At 37.6% G+C, this 15,204-nt stretch overlaps 1 protein-coding gene across 2 annotated transcripts in view; it reads left to right on the plus strand.

The window, feature by feature from the left end:
* jakmip2 (janus kinase and microtubule interacting protein 2) overlaps positions 1 to 15,204 on the plus strand; it is a 51,794-nt gene that overhangs the window by 29,346 nt on the left and 7,244 nt on the right. For both annotated transcript variants that reach the window (XM_077224800.1, XM_077224799.1), the window contains exons 8-17: positions 33 to 86; positions 247 to 369; positions 1,118 to 1,246; positions 2,297 to 2,380; positions 2,581 to 2,643; positions 7,241 to 7,339; positions 10,022 to 10,120; positions 10,205 to 10,258; positions 10,364 to 10,429; positions 11,162 to 11,230. In XM_077224800.1, coding sequence (XP_077080915.1) covers positions 33 to 86; positions 247 to 369; positions 1,118 to 1,246; positions 2,297 to 2,380; positions 2,581 to 2,643; positions 7,241 to 7,339; positions 10,022 to 10,120; positions 10,205 to 10,258; positions 10,364 to 10,429; positions 11,162 to 11,230 — 840 coding nt within the window. The remainder of the gene's footprint in view (positions 1 to 32; positions 87 to 246; positions 370 to 1,117; positions 1,247 to 2,296; positions 2,381 to 2,580; positions 2,644 to 7,240; positions 7,340 to 10,021; positions 10,121 to 10,204; positions 10,259 to 10,363; positions 10,430 to 11,161; positions 11,231 to 15,204) is intronic.

Genomic DNA, 15,204 nt, shown 5'->3' on the forward strand with positions numbered 1-15,204 from the left:
GAGTCACATCTCTCTTATGCTCCATGTTTCAGGATAGAGAAAAACTCTTGAGAAAGAAGAGGCATAAACGAAGCAGACCTATAAAGGTGAAGTGTGTAACTTTCTCAGTGTTGCAATATTTTCTCCTGTCCGCTTTCTAAACATTGCAGTCTGTCTTAACTTTTGCCACAACCAGTGACACTGGGATGAGAATTCCATGATAAAGTGCTTATTGACCCAGGATTTATCTTGTCGTTTCCCATGCAGAGGCATATTGTTGTAGACACATTCTACGGGTATGATGAAGAGTCAATGGATTCGGAAACGTCCTCAGTGGCTTCTCTGCGCATGGATCGAACCCCGGCTACACCAGATGAAGATTTAGATGAGGTGAGCATTTAGGAACATTAAAGGTGAGATTGTGTAATATTTAGGAGGATCTGTTGACAGAAATGCAATATCATATACATAACTATGTTTTCAGTGGTGTATAAAGACGTTACATAATGAACCGTCATGTTTGTATTACCTTAGAATGAGCCATTTCTGTCTACACACACCGCGGGTCCCTTTACATCCACATGTTTCTACAGTGGCCCTGAACGGACAAACGCGTTTCGTCTATATGTTGTTCTTCGTGCAAAGAAGCGAATAAAACACTGACACAATGATGAACAAGTAACAATAATATTCGCAATAACATATCGTTTTACTGAATAATCAAGCAAACCTAATTTCTACATTTATCTTTGTAAAGAAATCTCATTGCTTAACTGGCTCCTCTCTGCCGTCTCAGACGATGACATCACTTCCTGACGGCCACCGTAACTTCTGTTGGGTGCAATTCACAACCTCAACACTAGATGACGCTAAAACTCACACACTGCACCTTTAACTCACTCATTTCTCACTAAGGCTTCCTGCGTTTATCTCGACTTCTTCTCTATGGTGTGGTTTGTGTTATTATTGTGCATTTCCAAAACAGCAACATGGTGTCGGCCCAGATCCGGCCCACATCTGGTACACGTTGAATCCACATGTACCAGATGTGGGCCGGATCTGGGCAGACACTATGTTGCTGTCTGGGTTATTTCGCATATTCATTATTGTGCATTATTTCTCATGCGCTGTTTATTAGGGTCTGGCGGCTGAAGAGTCAGAATTGCGGTTTAAGCAGTTGACGCGAGAATATCAGGCTCTTCAGAGAGCATATGCCCTGTTACAGGAGCAGAAAGGAGGCGTGCTGGATGCTGAAATGGAGGCTAAGGTATTCCTGAACTATTGTCTGTGCTGTAATTAACATTAAACAGCTTACAGAACTTGGGTAAAAGACATGACACTGTTTTTCTTTGTTTTGTTTTGGCCAGATCAAAATGCAATTCAATCATACAATAAAACAGTAAAAATACACCTCTTCTATGATCACAATGTCTAACATTCCTGAGTGAAACAATAATATATTTTGAAAAGAACATCTTAAGTCGTTATTTCTTAGAACAAATAAGCAGTGAAGTGGTTTTGTTAATATATCAATATATATATATATATATATATATTTAGGAGGCGTTAAACTGTCCATTAGAGATTTGAATCCGTGGCTGAAGGAAGTAGTTCTGCACAAAAGAGGGTTTTATAAAACACAATATCACACTCGTAGCCATGCGATATGGCTGTATATTAGCATAGCTGTGATTTACTTACAGCCGAATCACATTTGTGTCATATTGCTCATATATATAATTATCCTCTGTGTCACACAGAGGACTCCTGAAGACCCCTATGATTATGTTTCAAGGTCATTACATCTCGTTAAATCAGATAATTTGACCTTTTGTATGATATGACAAGACTAGTTCCGGTTGTTAAATGTCATATGCTACAAACCCCCCAAAACATAAGGATATTTATAAATGAATATGTTTTTAAAAAATAAATAAGTAGAGACTTTTTCTTTTTAAATTTAGAAAAAAATAATATATATATATTTTTTGAAGATGGTAATGTTTTTCCATGGCATATAAAATGAAAACGACCCAATATCTAGAATTTTTTCCCCCAAAGTAACTCTTTTGCATTGTTTTAAAAAATGCAATAGGGCTCGGACAGATTTTTTGAAAACCTCATTGGAAAACCCTAAAAACTAAATTTGTTTTTGCTTGAAATTTTAATAAACATACAGTAAAATACAGCTGTGGATGAGCTTCTGAAAGATTATGTGCTCAAAAGAACGCATTGCTGTTACATTGAACACACAGGCCTATATAGTGCATATTCAGGTAAATGACTGTTGTATTTCATAGTTATTTTATCTTTATAGGCTCATGAGCAGCTCCAGGCAGACTCTCACAGGTATAAGGCTAAAATCGAAGACCTGGAAAAAGAGCTTGCTGTAAAAGGACAGGTAAAAAAGTCTACTTGTACTACTTTTGGTTTCAGTGAAATGCAAAATTCATACACAGTGACTTGCAATTAAGAAATCAATATCTAGTGTGGTATTTATCTTGCTGCGGGATTCTCCATTACAAACGGATTTGTACTGGGTATCTGGTTACAAAGCACAGGTATGAGTAATTCCCATATAATCTCCTCTTGTGCTCACAGGACTCCAGATGGGTGGAGGAGAAGCAGCGGTTCCTCAGGCGTAATCAAGAGCTGCTGGAGAAGGTGTGTGTACATGCTGTCTTCTCAACACTGCCACACTCAGAGGATCAACTAAATAATGATAGACTAAAGCAGTGGTTAGCAAACTTTTTTCGTCGCCTTAAACCTTTAAAAAAATCTACTCCCCCCCCAAAACAATTTATCAATAAAAATGGAAAGATTTATTTAAATAAAATAAAAAATGTGCGATGAAAAACACCTACAATAGTTTCACTTTGTAATGGCATTATTTCATATAACAGTAAGAGAGAATACTAATATAGAACTTAACTTTTAATTTAAATAAACAAAAACAGAAAAACTGTTTTTTTCTTTTCTTTTTTCTGCTGATCTCCCGCGCCGCGCCCCACACTTTGAGGACCACTGGACTAAAGAGATCATTCCAACAGTTCTATGTAGTGGTTTCATGAGCCTCTGCAGGAACAGGGTAACAATAACTGGAGGTTATGTATATGTAATGTATACGTAAGGAATAATGTACAGTCATTATTGTAAAATCAACCTTGACTGGATTATTGGAACTATGACATGAAGCAGAGACAAAGCACTCCTCCTTTAATAGAGGCTTTCGCACGGGATGCTTCTAGGAACGAGCCACCAGGATGGTTCCCCGAGACATCAAGCGTAGCGTCAGTTCTGGCAGGTCACGTTAGTCAAGCTCGCATCAGTGACTCTCAGCTGATACACGTCTACCTATAGGAATGCGACGTCTATCACTGTATACATATATAAGCTCTTCAGTATTATCGGCAGCTGTAGCGTTTCTCAGGAGCAGATTACCCTCCTCCCTCCCCAGCTCCACCTCTCTCAGTCAGGATTTGACTTTCTGATTCCCATTTCAATCAGAATAAATTCTCTTATTATGTTGTACATTAAAATATTGAATTAATGATATCTGCAATACATTCATGTTGGTTGTGTTCTGTTTACCCTAAGTAGGTTATTGCTGCTCTTGTCCATGCTAGGCTGCATTGATGCGCAGGGAGTTTTTGCCCAGAACAGAACCGTACCACCAATCCTAACTGTATGCTAATTGTCAACCGTATTTGACGATAGTGGTCCTGACAGAACTAATGATTCCCATAGGAACGTTTTCCTGGTTGAATTTCCACCGCCAGTATGAACTCTGAAGTGAAGTAAGACACGCTCGTTGTTGTGACCTTTATTTTGGCAGCACTGAGAACGGCAGCCAGAGCCTGAGCAAACAGCATTCTCCGTGTTCATTAGTTTACGATCTGTCTAACAGTCCTGTCTAATACGTTTTAGATAGAACTGTTATACATAGAAAGTAGACGGTAATGAAAAGTTATTAGCGTTTGCTGTGTGGTTGATGTTCAGTGTTGCTGAGCAGGAATACATAATCATGTTTTTCTTGGTCCCCTTAAAGTTGAATTTTCTCCCCAGTGTAAAGGTTTAGAGCTTCATTTATCACTGTTTAACATGTTTGTAGAGTTAGTTCCTGGAGTAAATATATAGGCTATATACAACCCGAATTCCGGAAAAGTTGGGACGTTTTTTAAATTTGAATAAAATGAAAACTATAAGACTTTCAAATCACATGAGCCAAATCACATATTTTATTCACAATAGAACATAGATAACATAACAAATGTTTAAACTGAGAAATTTTACACTTTTATCCACTAAATGAGCTCATTTCAAATTTGATGCCTGCTACAGGTCTCAAAATAGTTGGGACGGGGGCAACAAATGGTTGAAAAAGCAACAAAAAATTAGAAAGGATTCAGGTGGGCGAACATCTAGCAACTAATTAAGTTAATTTATATCAGGTCTGTAACATCATTAGCTATAAAAGGGATGTCTTAGAGAGGTAGAGTGTCTCAGAAGTAAAGATGGGCAGAGGCTCTCCAATCTGTAAAAGAGTGCGTAAAAAGATTGTGGAACACTTTAAAAAAAATATTCCTCAACGTCAAATTGCAAAGGCTTTGCAAATCTCATCATCTACAGTGCACAACATCATCAAAAGATTCAGAGAAACTGGAGAAATCTCTGTGCGTAAGGGACAAAGTCGAAGACCTTTATTGGATGCCCGTGGTCCTCGGGCCCTCAGACGACACTGCATCACTCATCGGCATGATTGTGTGAATGACATTACTAAATGGGCCCAGGAATACTTCCAGAAACCACTGTCGGTAAACACAATCCGCCGTGCCATCTGCAGATGCCAACTAAAGCTCTATCGTGCAAAAAGGAAGCCATATGTGAACATGGTCCAGAAGCGCCGTCGTGTCTTGTGGGCCAAGGCTCATTTAAAATGGACTATTTCAAAGTGGAAAAGTATTCTATGGTCCGACGAGTCCAAATTTGACATTCTTGTTGGAAATCACGGACGCCGTGTCCTCCGGGCAAAAGAAGAGGGAGACCTTCCATCGTGTTATCAGCGTTCAGTTCAAAAGCCAGCATCTCTGATGGTATGGGGGTGCATAAGTGCATACGGTATGGGCAGCTTGCATGTTTTGGAAGCCACTATGAATGCTGAAAGCTATATAAAGGTTTTAGAGCAACATATGCTCCCCTCCAGACGACGTCTATTTCAGGGAAGGCCTTGTGTATTTCAGCAGGACAAAGCAAAACCACATACTGCAGCTATTACAACTGCATGGCTACATCGTAGAAGAGTCCGGGTGTTGAATTGGCCTGCCTGCAGTCCAGATCTTTCACCTATAGAGAACATTTGGCGCATCATTGAACGAACAATGCGTCAAAGACGACCACGAACACTTCAGCAGCTGGAAACCTATATAAGGCAAGAATGGGACCAAACTCCAACACCAAAACTCCAGACACTCATAAACTCGATGCCCAGACGTCTTCAAACTGTTTTGAAAAGAAGAGGAGATGTTACACCATGGTAAACGTGCCCCCGTCCCAACTATTTTGAGACCTGTAGCAGGCATCAAATTTGAAAAAGGCTCATTTATATGATAAAAGTGTAAATTTTCTCAGTTTAAACATTTGTTATGTTATCTATGTTCTATTGTGAATAAAATATTGGCTCATGTGATTTGAAAGTCGTATAGTTTTCATTTTATTCAAATTTAAAAAACGTCCCAACTTTTCCGGAATTCGGGTTGTAATCTGTGTTTACACTGCCTTTTTAAAGATGGCGTGTGCTGGTGTCTCGCATGCGTTCGGCCAATCAGCGTCACTTATGTCACTGGTAGTTCCTATAGCGCTGGTTTAGACCGACTCTGAAGTAGGAGTAAATTAGTTCCTCCAAAACGAGTTCCTAGAAGTAAAATTGTTCCCAGTTGCTGTGGTGCGGACGCGCAAAATCCGGGAACTTACGCCAATACTTCTAGAAACTATGAAAAGGTTCCTCCAGTGCGAAAGCCCCTAATGTGGCAGTACCAATTACAAACAAATCACCAAATGTCATCATATTCCAGCAAATGTCGGGGTCTCACTTTATATTTGGTGTCTTTAAAATTGTAGGGTAGGTTCAGGGGCAAGTTTAGGATCAAGAGTGTTACATTCAGGTAAATGTAAGTATACTGTAATAACATGTTAAAATATATATATAAAATATTTAAGATGTTGAAAAGTTTGAGATATTTAAGATCTTTTAAAGTCCCCCTGTAGTCAATAATTGTATCCCTTAAAACTCATCTTTGATCTCCAAAATTACATATTTCAATGTTTTGTCCGTGAAAGTAAATTTCTTCATGCCTTAAAATATCTTGAATGTAACTCGACACCCTTGCCTCATTTAGTATATGCGGTTCTATGAATATGCAAATGAGCCCCGCCTCCACTCACTCACTCAGCTCAGAGATCCACTCGTTGACGATCACTCGTTGATCTGATTGGTTACAAGGTCGTTTGTGACGTCAGAAACACCAGCGATTTCAAACCGTGTTTTTGAGACTGTCTTTGGTTCAGTGCAGTTTTAAGGAGAAAATACTCAGCAATGCTGTTGCTGTTGACACATGGTTTGTTTTTAAGCATATTAAAAACACCACATAGACATAAAAACAACTTTAAAAACTGGATTTTCACCACATGGGGAATGATTTTGAATAATGATTTTGAAAGAAGTCTTTTTATGCTCACCAAGGCTGCATTTATTTGTTACAGTGTAATAGCATCAGGGTACAATACAAAATGTGATTTATTCCTGTGATCAAAGCTGAATTTTCAGCATCATTAGCAGTAACCAGAAATCATTCTAATATTACTGATTTGGTGCTCAAGAAACATTTCTTATTATTATCAGTATTGAAAACAGTTGCTGCTTAATACTTTTGTGGAAACCACGATACACTGCTAGTCAAAAGACTGGAGTGAGTAGATTTTTTTTTCTTTTAATTTTTAAAACATTACTTTTAATCAGCAAAAATGCATTACATTGTTCAAAGGTGACAGTAAAGACATTTATACAAAAAGAGTATACAAAAGATTTCTATTTCAAGCTAATTCTGCTGTTCTTTGGAACTTTCTATTCAACAGTTATATACTGTATACAGTATATAGATACTGAGAGGTTCGTAGGACTCAAAAAATTAATTTGTATAAAGCACAATCAATGAAAGTCTTTCATAAGGTCCATTAGTCATATTTTGTAATGTTTCTTTGACAGGTTGAAAAGTTGGAGAATGAAAACGGAAAGCTGCAGCAGGAACTACAGGACTCAAGAGATCAGAATGAACTACTGGAGTTTCGCATACTTGAGCTGGAGGTTTGAGCTCTATCTCTGTCCACAAATCAGTTGCACCAGCCGTTCACGTGGCCTTACTTAAACGGGACCTATTATTCACCTTTTAACAAGATGTAATATAAGCCTCAGGTGTCCACAGAGTGTGTCTGTGAAGTTTCAGCTCAAAATGCCCCACAGATCATTTATTATAACATGTCCCATTTTTGAGTGGAAGGAAAAACATGCTGTTTCCGTGCATGTGTCTTTCAATGCAAATTAGCTGATGCTCCGCCCCCTTTCCAGAAGAAGGCGGAGCCTTTACAGCTTGTGTCTCTGATACAAGGTCACACTCACATGACATTGTAGTTCTTCACCCTCATGAAAGCTTATTATCCACATGCATTTTAAAGCCAAATCAGTCTAAACATCTGATATATGGTTTTCTGAGCTCACACATCCGAAGCAAACTATCAAATACATGCAAGGTTATGTCAAAAACACACAGAGCTCACATAAACAGTCGGTTATGTCTGTGAACGTACGCAACAGGGAAAGAAATCACATGTGTATATTAGATCTGTGTATTAAAGTGAAAGCAGCGTAATATAGTTCCCACTGCTATATATGATGTTAATATGAATCTAAAGAAAAATCACTCACTGCTCTTGACTGAATAAATTTAGTAGCTTTAATATGAATATATTTCTTACTTGAATGCTCTGGCGAGGAGATAAACACGGCTGACTGTGTGCAGCTCACGGAGGGGCGGAGCTAAGCTAATAGGGCGGAGTCTCTGTGATCGTGGGCGGGGCTTGTTCCCATTGTGACGTTATATTGAATCACATTCCTGAACGGCTCATTTTGAGACACTGTTTCAGATTTATGAAGAAAGTAACAAACTGAGTGAATGGATTTTCTACCATGCGGACACATAAATATGTTCTAAAACAATACAAAAGTGAATTTTGCATAATAGGTCCCCTTTAAATTGTGACATAAAATACATTCTTGTAACTACAAGTTTCTGAGTTACAAACTACAAGTTAACTTATTAAGTTTACCTAATCATTACTCCTGGTTATTGGAGGTTTCTGTAAAATTACTGCCATTTAGCAGTGTTACAGTTTCCTTTAGATGGCTATTCTAGCATACTGGGAGAGCAGGATAGTGGTGTTCAAATCTGGCTTTTCCATCCTCGCGCTGCGATTTTGACCATAGGGGGTCCAATGAAATATACTGTACGGGACTGCTTTGGTATCTTACAAATGTACTTCCTGGAGCAAGTAAGTTTGGCATCGGGCCCCCAAAAAAATTCGCCACTAGATGTTGGGCCAGAACATAGTTAAAGGATAATTTAAGAAATGAATTGATGAAAAATGCAACTAGAATTGCCTGTGACAGACTGTTACAGTGTCTTGTGTAACTGGTAGTGAGCTATTACTCTGTGATCCTGTAGTAGGAGAGTCATTAACAAAAAGCTACATGTGTGTGGTGGTGTCCGGGTTTTACACTGGATAAATTAATAATGCAGTAGTGACACGTAACCTGGCAAGTATCTTCATCCACCAACTTGCAACACAGACCGACTTGCTAAAACACACATATGTGGGAGATGCGGAATGGATAAAAATAACTTAAAAAATAAAATGAATAAGCCCATTAATGGCATGTTTGAGTCATGCACTTAACAAACTATGTTTTATTTCCTCTTTCCATATTGTGAATAATAAATGTGTATTATTTGAATTTGCTTGTTAAGATACACAATGGAGCTAACTTATTGTTATAATTATTCGATGTAGTCTACTTTTACACTCTTTATTATTCCTTGGCATCCTCACGTACTAAACTGCATTTTTTTAATTGTTTGCGTGCTGGAGGAAAGTTACGCCATTACATTGAGTGCAGAGAGTGATGTTAACATGTAAGCTAGCTGGTGAGAGAAAATCGCACAATGATAGAGTCAAAGGCCATTGAAATTCGCATCCGAAATTTTCGCACGTTAAAAAAAAAAAAATCGACCTCACGTTATGTCAATCACGCTTGCACACTGTCTACGAATCTTTCGTTCGCCACAAAAAAAAATCGGATCGGGTTCGATTTTCTGCGTTTTTCGAATCCGTAGCAAGCAGTTTGAATGGTGTTTTGACAATTCAGAGGCACCGAATCACGAATACGAAAAAACGCATACGAAAATTTCGGACTCAGTGTGCAAAGGGCTTAAAGAGGAAAGTTGACAGCGAAAATAGGGCATAAAAAGAAGAATGGAAAGACAACTGTGCGTTCATCTTACCCAGTTTTTTGAATGCAAAGCCGTATCTGCATCGAAGCGATCCACAGACTATTTTGAATGTCTTTCAGAATTTTTTTTTAATTAAAAGCTCTCAATTCACCTCAAAATAAAACATTGCTGTAAAAACGTTCTCATACTTTTATTTTGAAGGCAAAATCACAAAAGACGAAGTGATTGTGAGTAACCATTGCTGTCATGAACCAGTTTTGACCACTGCTCTAGACAAACAAAAACAGTGTTTGTCTCTCATCTCGTTTTACATTCCCAAATGGATGCATCCATCTAGTGGTGGGAGTACAGAAATGCAACACCCTTCTGTAATGAAATGATCTATTATCTATGTGGACGGTATAGTGGAGACATTGTACTGGAGTGCACATTGTAAAGCTGTTTGTGTAAGTGTGTAACATGTGTTTGATGTAATCTGTCAGGAGCGTGAGAGGAGATCGCCTCCGTTTAACCTTCAAATCCATCCTTTCTCTGAGGGAGTGAGTGCACTACAGATCTACTGTATAAAGGAGGGAGTGAAGGTAAGTATGGATTCATTAACTGCCACTTCGTTTTTAATAACAGTAAGAACTCATGAGCCAGTTCTGCTGTCATCTTCTCAACAGGACGTGTGTATACCAGACCTCATCAAGCTGTTGGATATACTCGGGGATAACGGGGTACGTCACAAAACAAAATCCATGCAACCTCTTTCTTTCTGTCATAAGCTAGATTATTACCAGTTGTAGTGTAAATGCACAGTATGTGTTTCTGGCTTTACACAGAACTTGAGGAATGAGGAGCAAGTGGCCATTATTCAAGCGAGTACTGTGCTGTCTCTTGCTGAGAAGGTACGTGGGTTCCTGTTTCAGGTTATTTAAGTACATAGAGAGAACCAAAAACAGTCACTGAATGTCTAACTGTCATTATACTTTTCTTACATATACATATGCCTGTACATTTACTTTTCTCAATCTGTTAGTAAAGGAAAATAATAACTCTGATCTACAGCCAAAATGCTTCTGAAATAAATGTCAATCTTTACTAATTCGAAATGAAAATGATGCTTAAAATTGTTGATTGGCTTTGGTTTTCAAGATATGCTATTGGGTCAGTATACGACCCTTGACTTGGGAATGGTGGAGGATACTTGAGTAATGAAGAGGAGGGATCTTAGTTGAAATCAGAAATGACTAAAATACATCTTTGACTAGACCTATGAATAAATCTATGACTGGGTTTGGATAGTACTTTTTTTATGCAAAACAATGAATGATGCAATCTGAAGCTGGTATGAATTGCATTGTGTTATTCCTAGAAGTCATGGATGATGCAATCATAACGAAGCTTACATCACTCTGCTGAACTAATGCAGAGTGTAAACGTTTTAAAAATGTAAAAACTTAGCCAATCAGTTGTTTTAATTGTTACATTATAATTCAGCACATTGAAATAGATAATTAATAGCACAATCTCATCTGATTAATCTGAAACAGACGACTTCTTAAAAATTGTAGACCAATGAAATGATGTGCAATGAAGAGATTGACAGACTGTGTGTATTTGTGTCTGTTGTGGTTTAGTGGATTCAGCAGATTGAAGGAACAGAAGCAGCTCTGCATCAGAAGATGATGGACCTCGAGCTCGAGATGGTACGAACAACAAGTCTTATCTTAACACATTACTTGTTTTACGTACAGTACCACTTCAAAGTTTGGACACATTTTAGAATAATAAAAAATAACCATTTTGTTGTTATTTAATAACAACCAATGTAATTTCTTAACCCATGTATGCCACTTTACTATCCACTTTAAATCATCAATTTATATATAAAGATATAATACAATTTTAGAAAAAGTAGCTCATTAACAGTCGCGCCACTGGCTTCGCTCCGTTCTCGCGGCTCTCGGCCCCGCCCTGCTTCACACACAGTTTTAAATACAAAACCAGATTTAAACATTTAGGCATAAGCCTTCAGATTAAAAGTTTAAGATATTGAGTAATGTAAATTCAGTCAGGTAGAAGTGTACAGTAGCCTACGTATTATTCATCTGATGAACGAATATTTTTTAATATGTAAATTTAATGAATTCCTCTGTTTTTAAAAATACATCCAAAAAAAAAGTTTAAAAGGTTTGACATTTACGAAATAAGCAAAATAGGTTTCTGCAGATTTATATTTGCATTAGTCATCTGCACAGAACACTCAGATATGTGTGTTACTTGGGTCTGGGAGTTCAAGACTCAACTTGTTTAAAAGCTAAATGAAAAATCTATCATTGTTATTCTTTCACTAATAGTCGTTTTTTGGTGGACTTAACGTTTAGGATAATACACAGGGCTTGCATTATATGTTACGGGTCTATCAGTTTCATTAAGTTGTTGAATTAAAGGAGAACTCCTGGCAATTTTTAAGTTAATCTTGATCGTTATATCTTTGTGAGTACTGTCTATAGAAAAAAAAACGAACCGGATTGGTGATTGCAACACGGAGCTGTTCCCGCAAATGCCCAGAGCTCCCTAGCAGCTGAACAAGATGCGTTTAGCAACTTAGCCATTGTTTAAATTCACCTAAATAGTGTTTTAGACGGCTAGCTGTAGTCTCGCGCTGAAGTCTCGTGGGAACTCAGTTGTAGCCAAAGGTAAATAGCAGTGTGCGGGTGAAGAAGAAATGGTTCGCGTTTGTGGCGTACAAGGATGACTACACAGACACAACACAGCGCCCAAATGGAAGGATAAATAAAGTTTACGGGTCAATATCACCATAGAGTGCCTTTCAACCCTCACAATACTCAAACATTTTGATTTGATTTTACCATTCGCTTTATGTCATGTCATAATAAGAGACACTCAAATACTATAATAAATATATTATCTGAGCTCCCACACATTTTTTTTTTAATTATGGGCCATTTTTTAGAGCATAAAGCATAGATATGTCCTCCCTGTCGTGGACATATAAATAACTGTTAAATATGTTTTCATTGCATTAAGATACAAATGATACTTTCTGAAAGGTATGATGTCCCTTCCTAAACAGGGTTATTTGTTTGCTTTAAAATTATAAATACATAAAAGATTTTATGTAAATCATGTGTTTTTAAAGAAACTCATACAACTCGCACATGTATTTTTTCTTATTTGGAGAAATATTTGATTATTTGGATGCAGTTTTTTGTTTGCATGTTATTGCCCCCACACCTAGCACAATGGAGTATATAGGTATGATTAGATTATTATTTTAAACATTATTTAAAAATACCAAGATGACAGGGTGGACAAGCACACGATGGAGTGGACACATAAAGCAGAACACAAAAAGCATAACAAAATATGACAATGAAACATTTATTCAAAATTAATAAATAATTACATTCTCAATCACATTGATATAACTGAGAATGGCCTCTCTGGTTGAGATGAAAAAGGCAGGAAGTTCAAAAACCTGCCCGTCTTTTCAGCAAAATGTAAACATAAGGAAATTTATAATAACAAAACATGAAAAGGCAAGTACATTAAATGTAACAATTAGTTTTTTATTTGTGGCCAATAAATATTGTAGTAAATAAATTCTGTCAATTTGTAACATTTACAACACGTGGAACAATTTGCCCCAAACTGGTATTGCCGGGCACTTTCTGCCGCAATTTCTGCCGCACTCAGAGACATGTCCTGAGAACAGCAATGATTTTATGTTTTTTTATATAACAAAATATTATCTAGTTATATTATATTATATCTTTCCATAAAATGTAATATAACATTTCTATAAATTGCAATATTAACTACAAATGAATGCTATGTCCACCCTGTCATGTGTATGTCCACCCTATCGAGTCTAAGTGGCCGACAGGGTGGACATTTTGGAACAACGACAGGGTGAGCTTTAAATTAGCATATTAGCTTACAACAAACTGTGACTAGGTAAATAGTTAGTCTGGTTGTTGAAGAGAATTTGGTATATTAAAGCGTACATATTTGGAAATTTATTGTATTTGAATCACTTCCAGTATATTTTATGCCGACAGGGTGGACATGTTAAGCTTTGGCAAAACAAGTAAGCAAACTCATATGAAGAAAATTTGTTAGTTGTCGATGAAAATAAGTTATTTTATTTTCGAATTCTGTTGCCATATTTCGGAACGGCACAAACGCAAACCATTTCTTGAACCGGTTCATTGAAATGAACTGTCCGAAAGAACCGGTTCGCGGAAAAGAACCGGACTTCCCATCACAACCATAGACATCATTTAGGTAGACGCCCTATCGACCGCTACTGTATATTGGCACGGACGAGAATTGGAGCCGCCATCTTAAACCGGTCATCCGCTCCGCTGAATGTAATCTGAATGGCAGGTGAAATGAGCTGTCAGTGCATTAAATTAATCATATCTCACTGAATACTGAACGGATTTTCACGCGTTTTTTTTTGCTGCAAAGGTCATTCATGTAGCTATGATACTGGATACATGGTTCGGCGTATTTTAATATCCATAGTAGGCTTAACAGTAATATAATATTCTGATATAAGATATAAAGTGACCAGACACATTATGTGTGATGAAGGATATAATGTATTTTATAAATCACTCACTATAAATATAATAAACAAGCAGAAACAGATAGTTGCAGTAAAGTAAGATATTTTAATAAGTTGAAGAAACAATTTATGATTTGTGACACGCACATAGACTACACACGAACAGACACACAAACAAACAAACACGAACAGTCTCTCTCTCTCTCTCTCTCACACACACACACACACACACACACACACACAGAACGCATCCACCGAACGCAGCCACCTGTAATAAAAATTGAGAAGAAGCTGTTCAACGTGTTTGCATCAGTAATTTCTAAAAATTAAATTCGGACAACATTAAGCCTATAGGGCCTACCTTTTTTATTGTATGTGGATGTGGGAGGGGAAAATGTCGAGACGAAAGCCCTATTCGGATTAACTTTACAAGGGTAGATAGAGTAGGTTAATAATGTAATTTTACCACAGGACTTCTGTAATATCAATAGCCAAATCGCATGTGATAAGATATAGGTTATCAATAACACTAGAAGTTGGAGGGGTAACTCAATTTGCGCATCGCTGTCATGCGTGTAGCCTATTACATTGCTTCCTGATATCATGTGCGCAAACACAAATAACCTATACAACAGGGCAGTTGAATGCTTATCTGATAACCTAGAAGCTGTTGTAATTATTACTTTAACAGTTACCCCACCTCTCCATGCCGGGTGAACACCGGCTGATGCAGTAAACAGCATTTCACAACGATTTCAGTACAGTAATAGCAAATATTCTTGCTCCTTCTCGATTATCTGGTAATTCTATTCACAAAATACAACCAATAGTACGGTAATGTTAAGACTTACTTGTGAAAAGCCCTATGTTCGATGGTCCGGCGATTAGAACAGGAAAATGCTCCAAAATGCTCTGGCATCTTATCTGCTGCCACGCAACGAAACTAGGAATACGACCGGTTCAAGATGGCGGCCGGATTTCTCGGTTTCCAGCGGCCAATAAGGCATCTAGTCTCTATATGATATCTATGATCACAACTATTTACCTTTGGCTACAACTGAGTTCCCACGAGACTTAACTTAA

The sequence above is a fragment of the Siphateles boraxobius genome, unplaced genomic scaffold, assembly GCF_051911475.1.
Source record: "Siphateles boraxobius isolate OS27281-9 unplaced genomic scaffold, OSU_SipBor_1 92, whole genome shotgun sequence".
Classification (NCBI taxonomy): domain Eukaryota; kingdom Metazoa; phylum Chordata; class Actinopteri; order Cypriniformes; family Leuciscidae; genus Siphateles; species Siphateles boraxobius.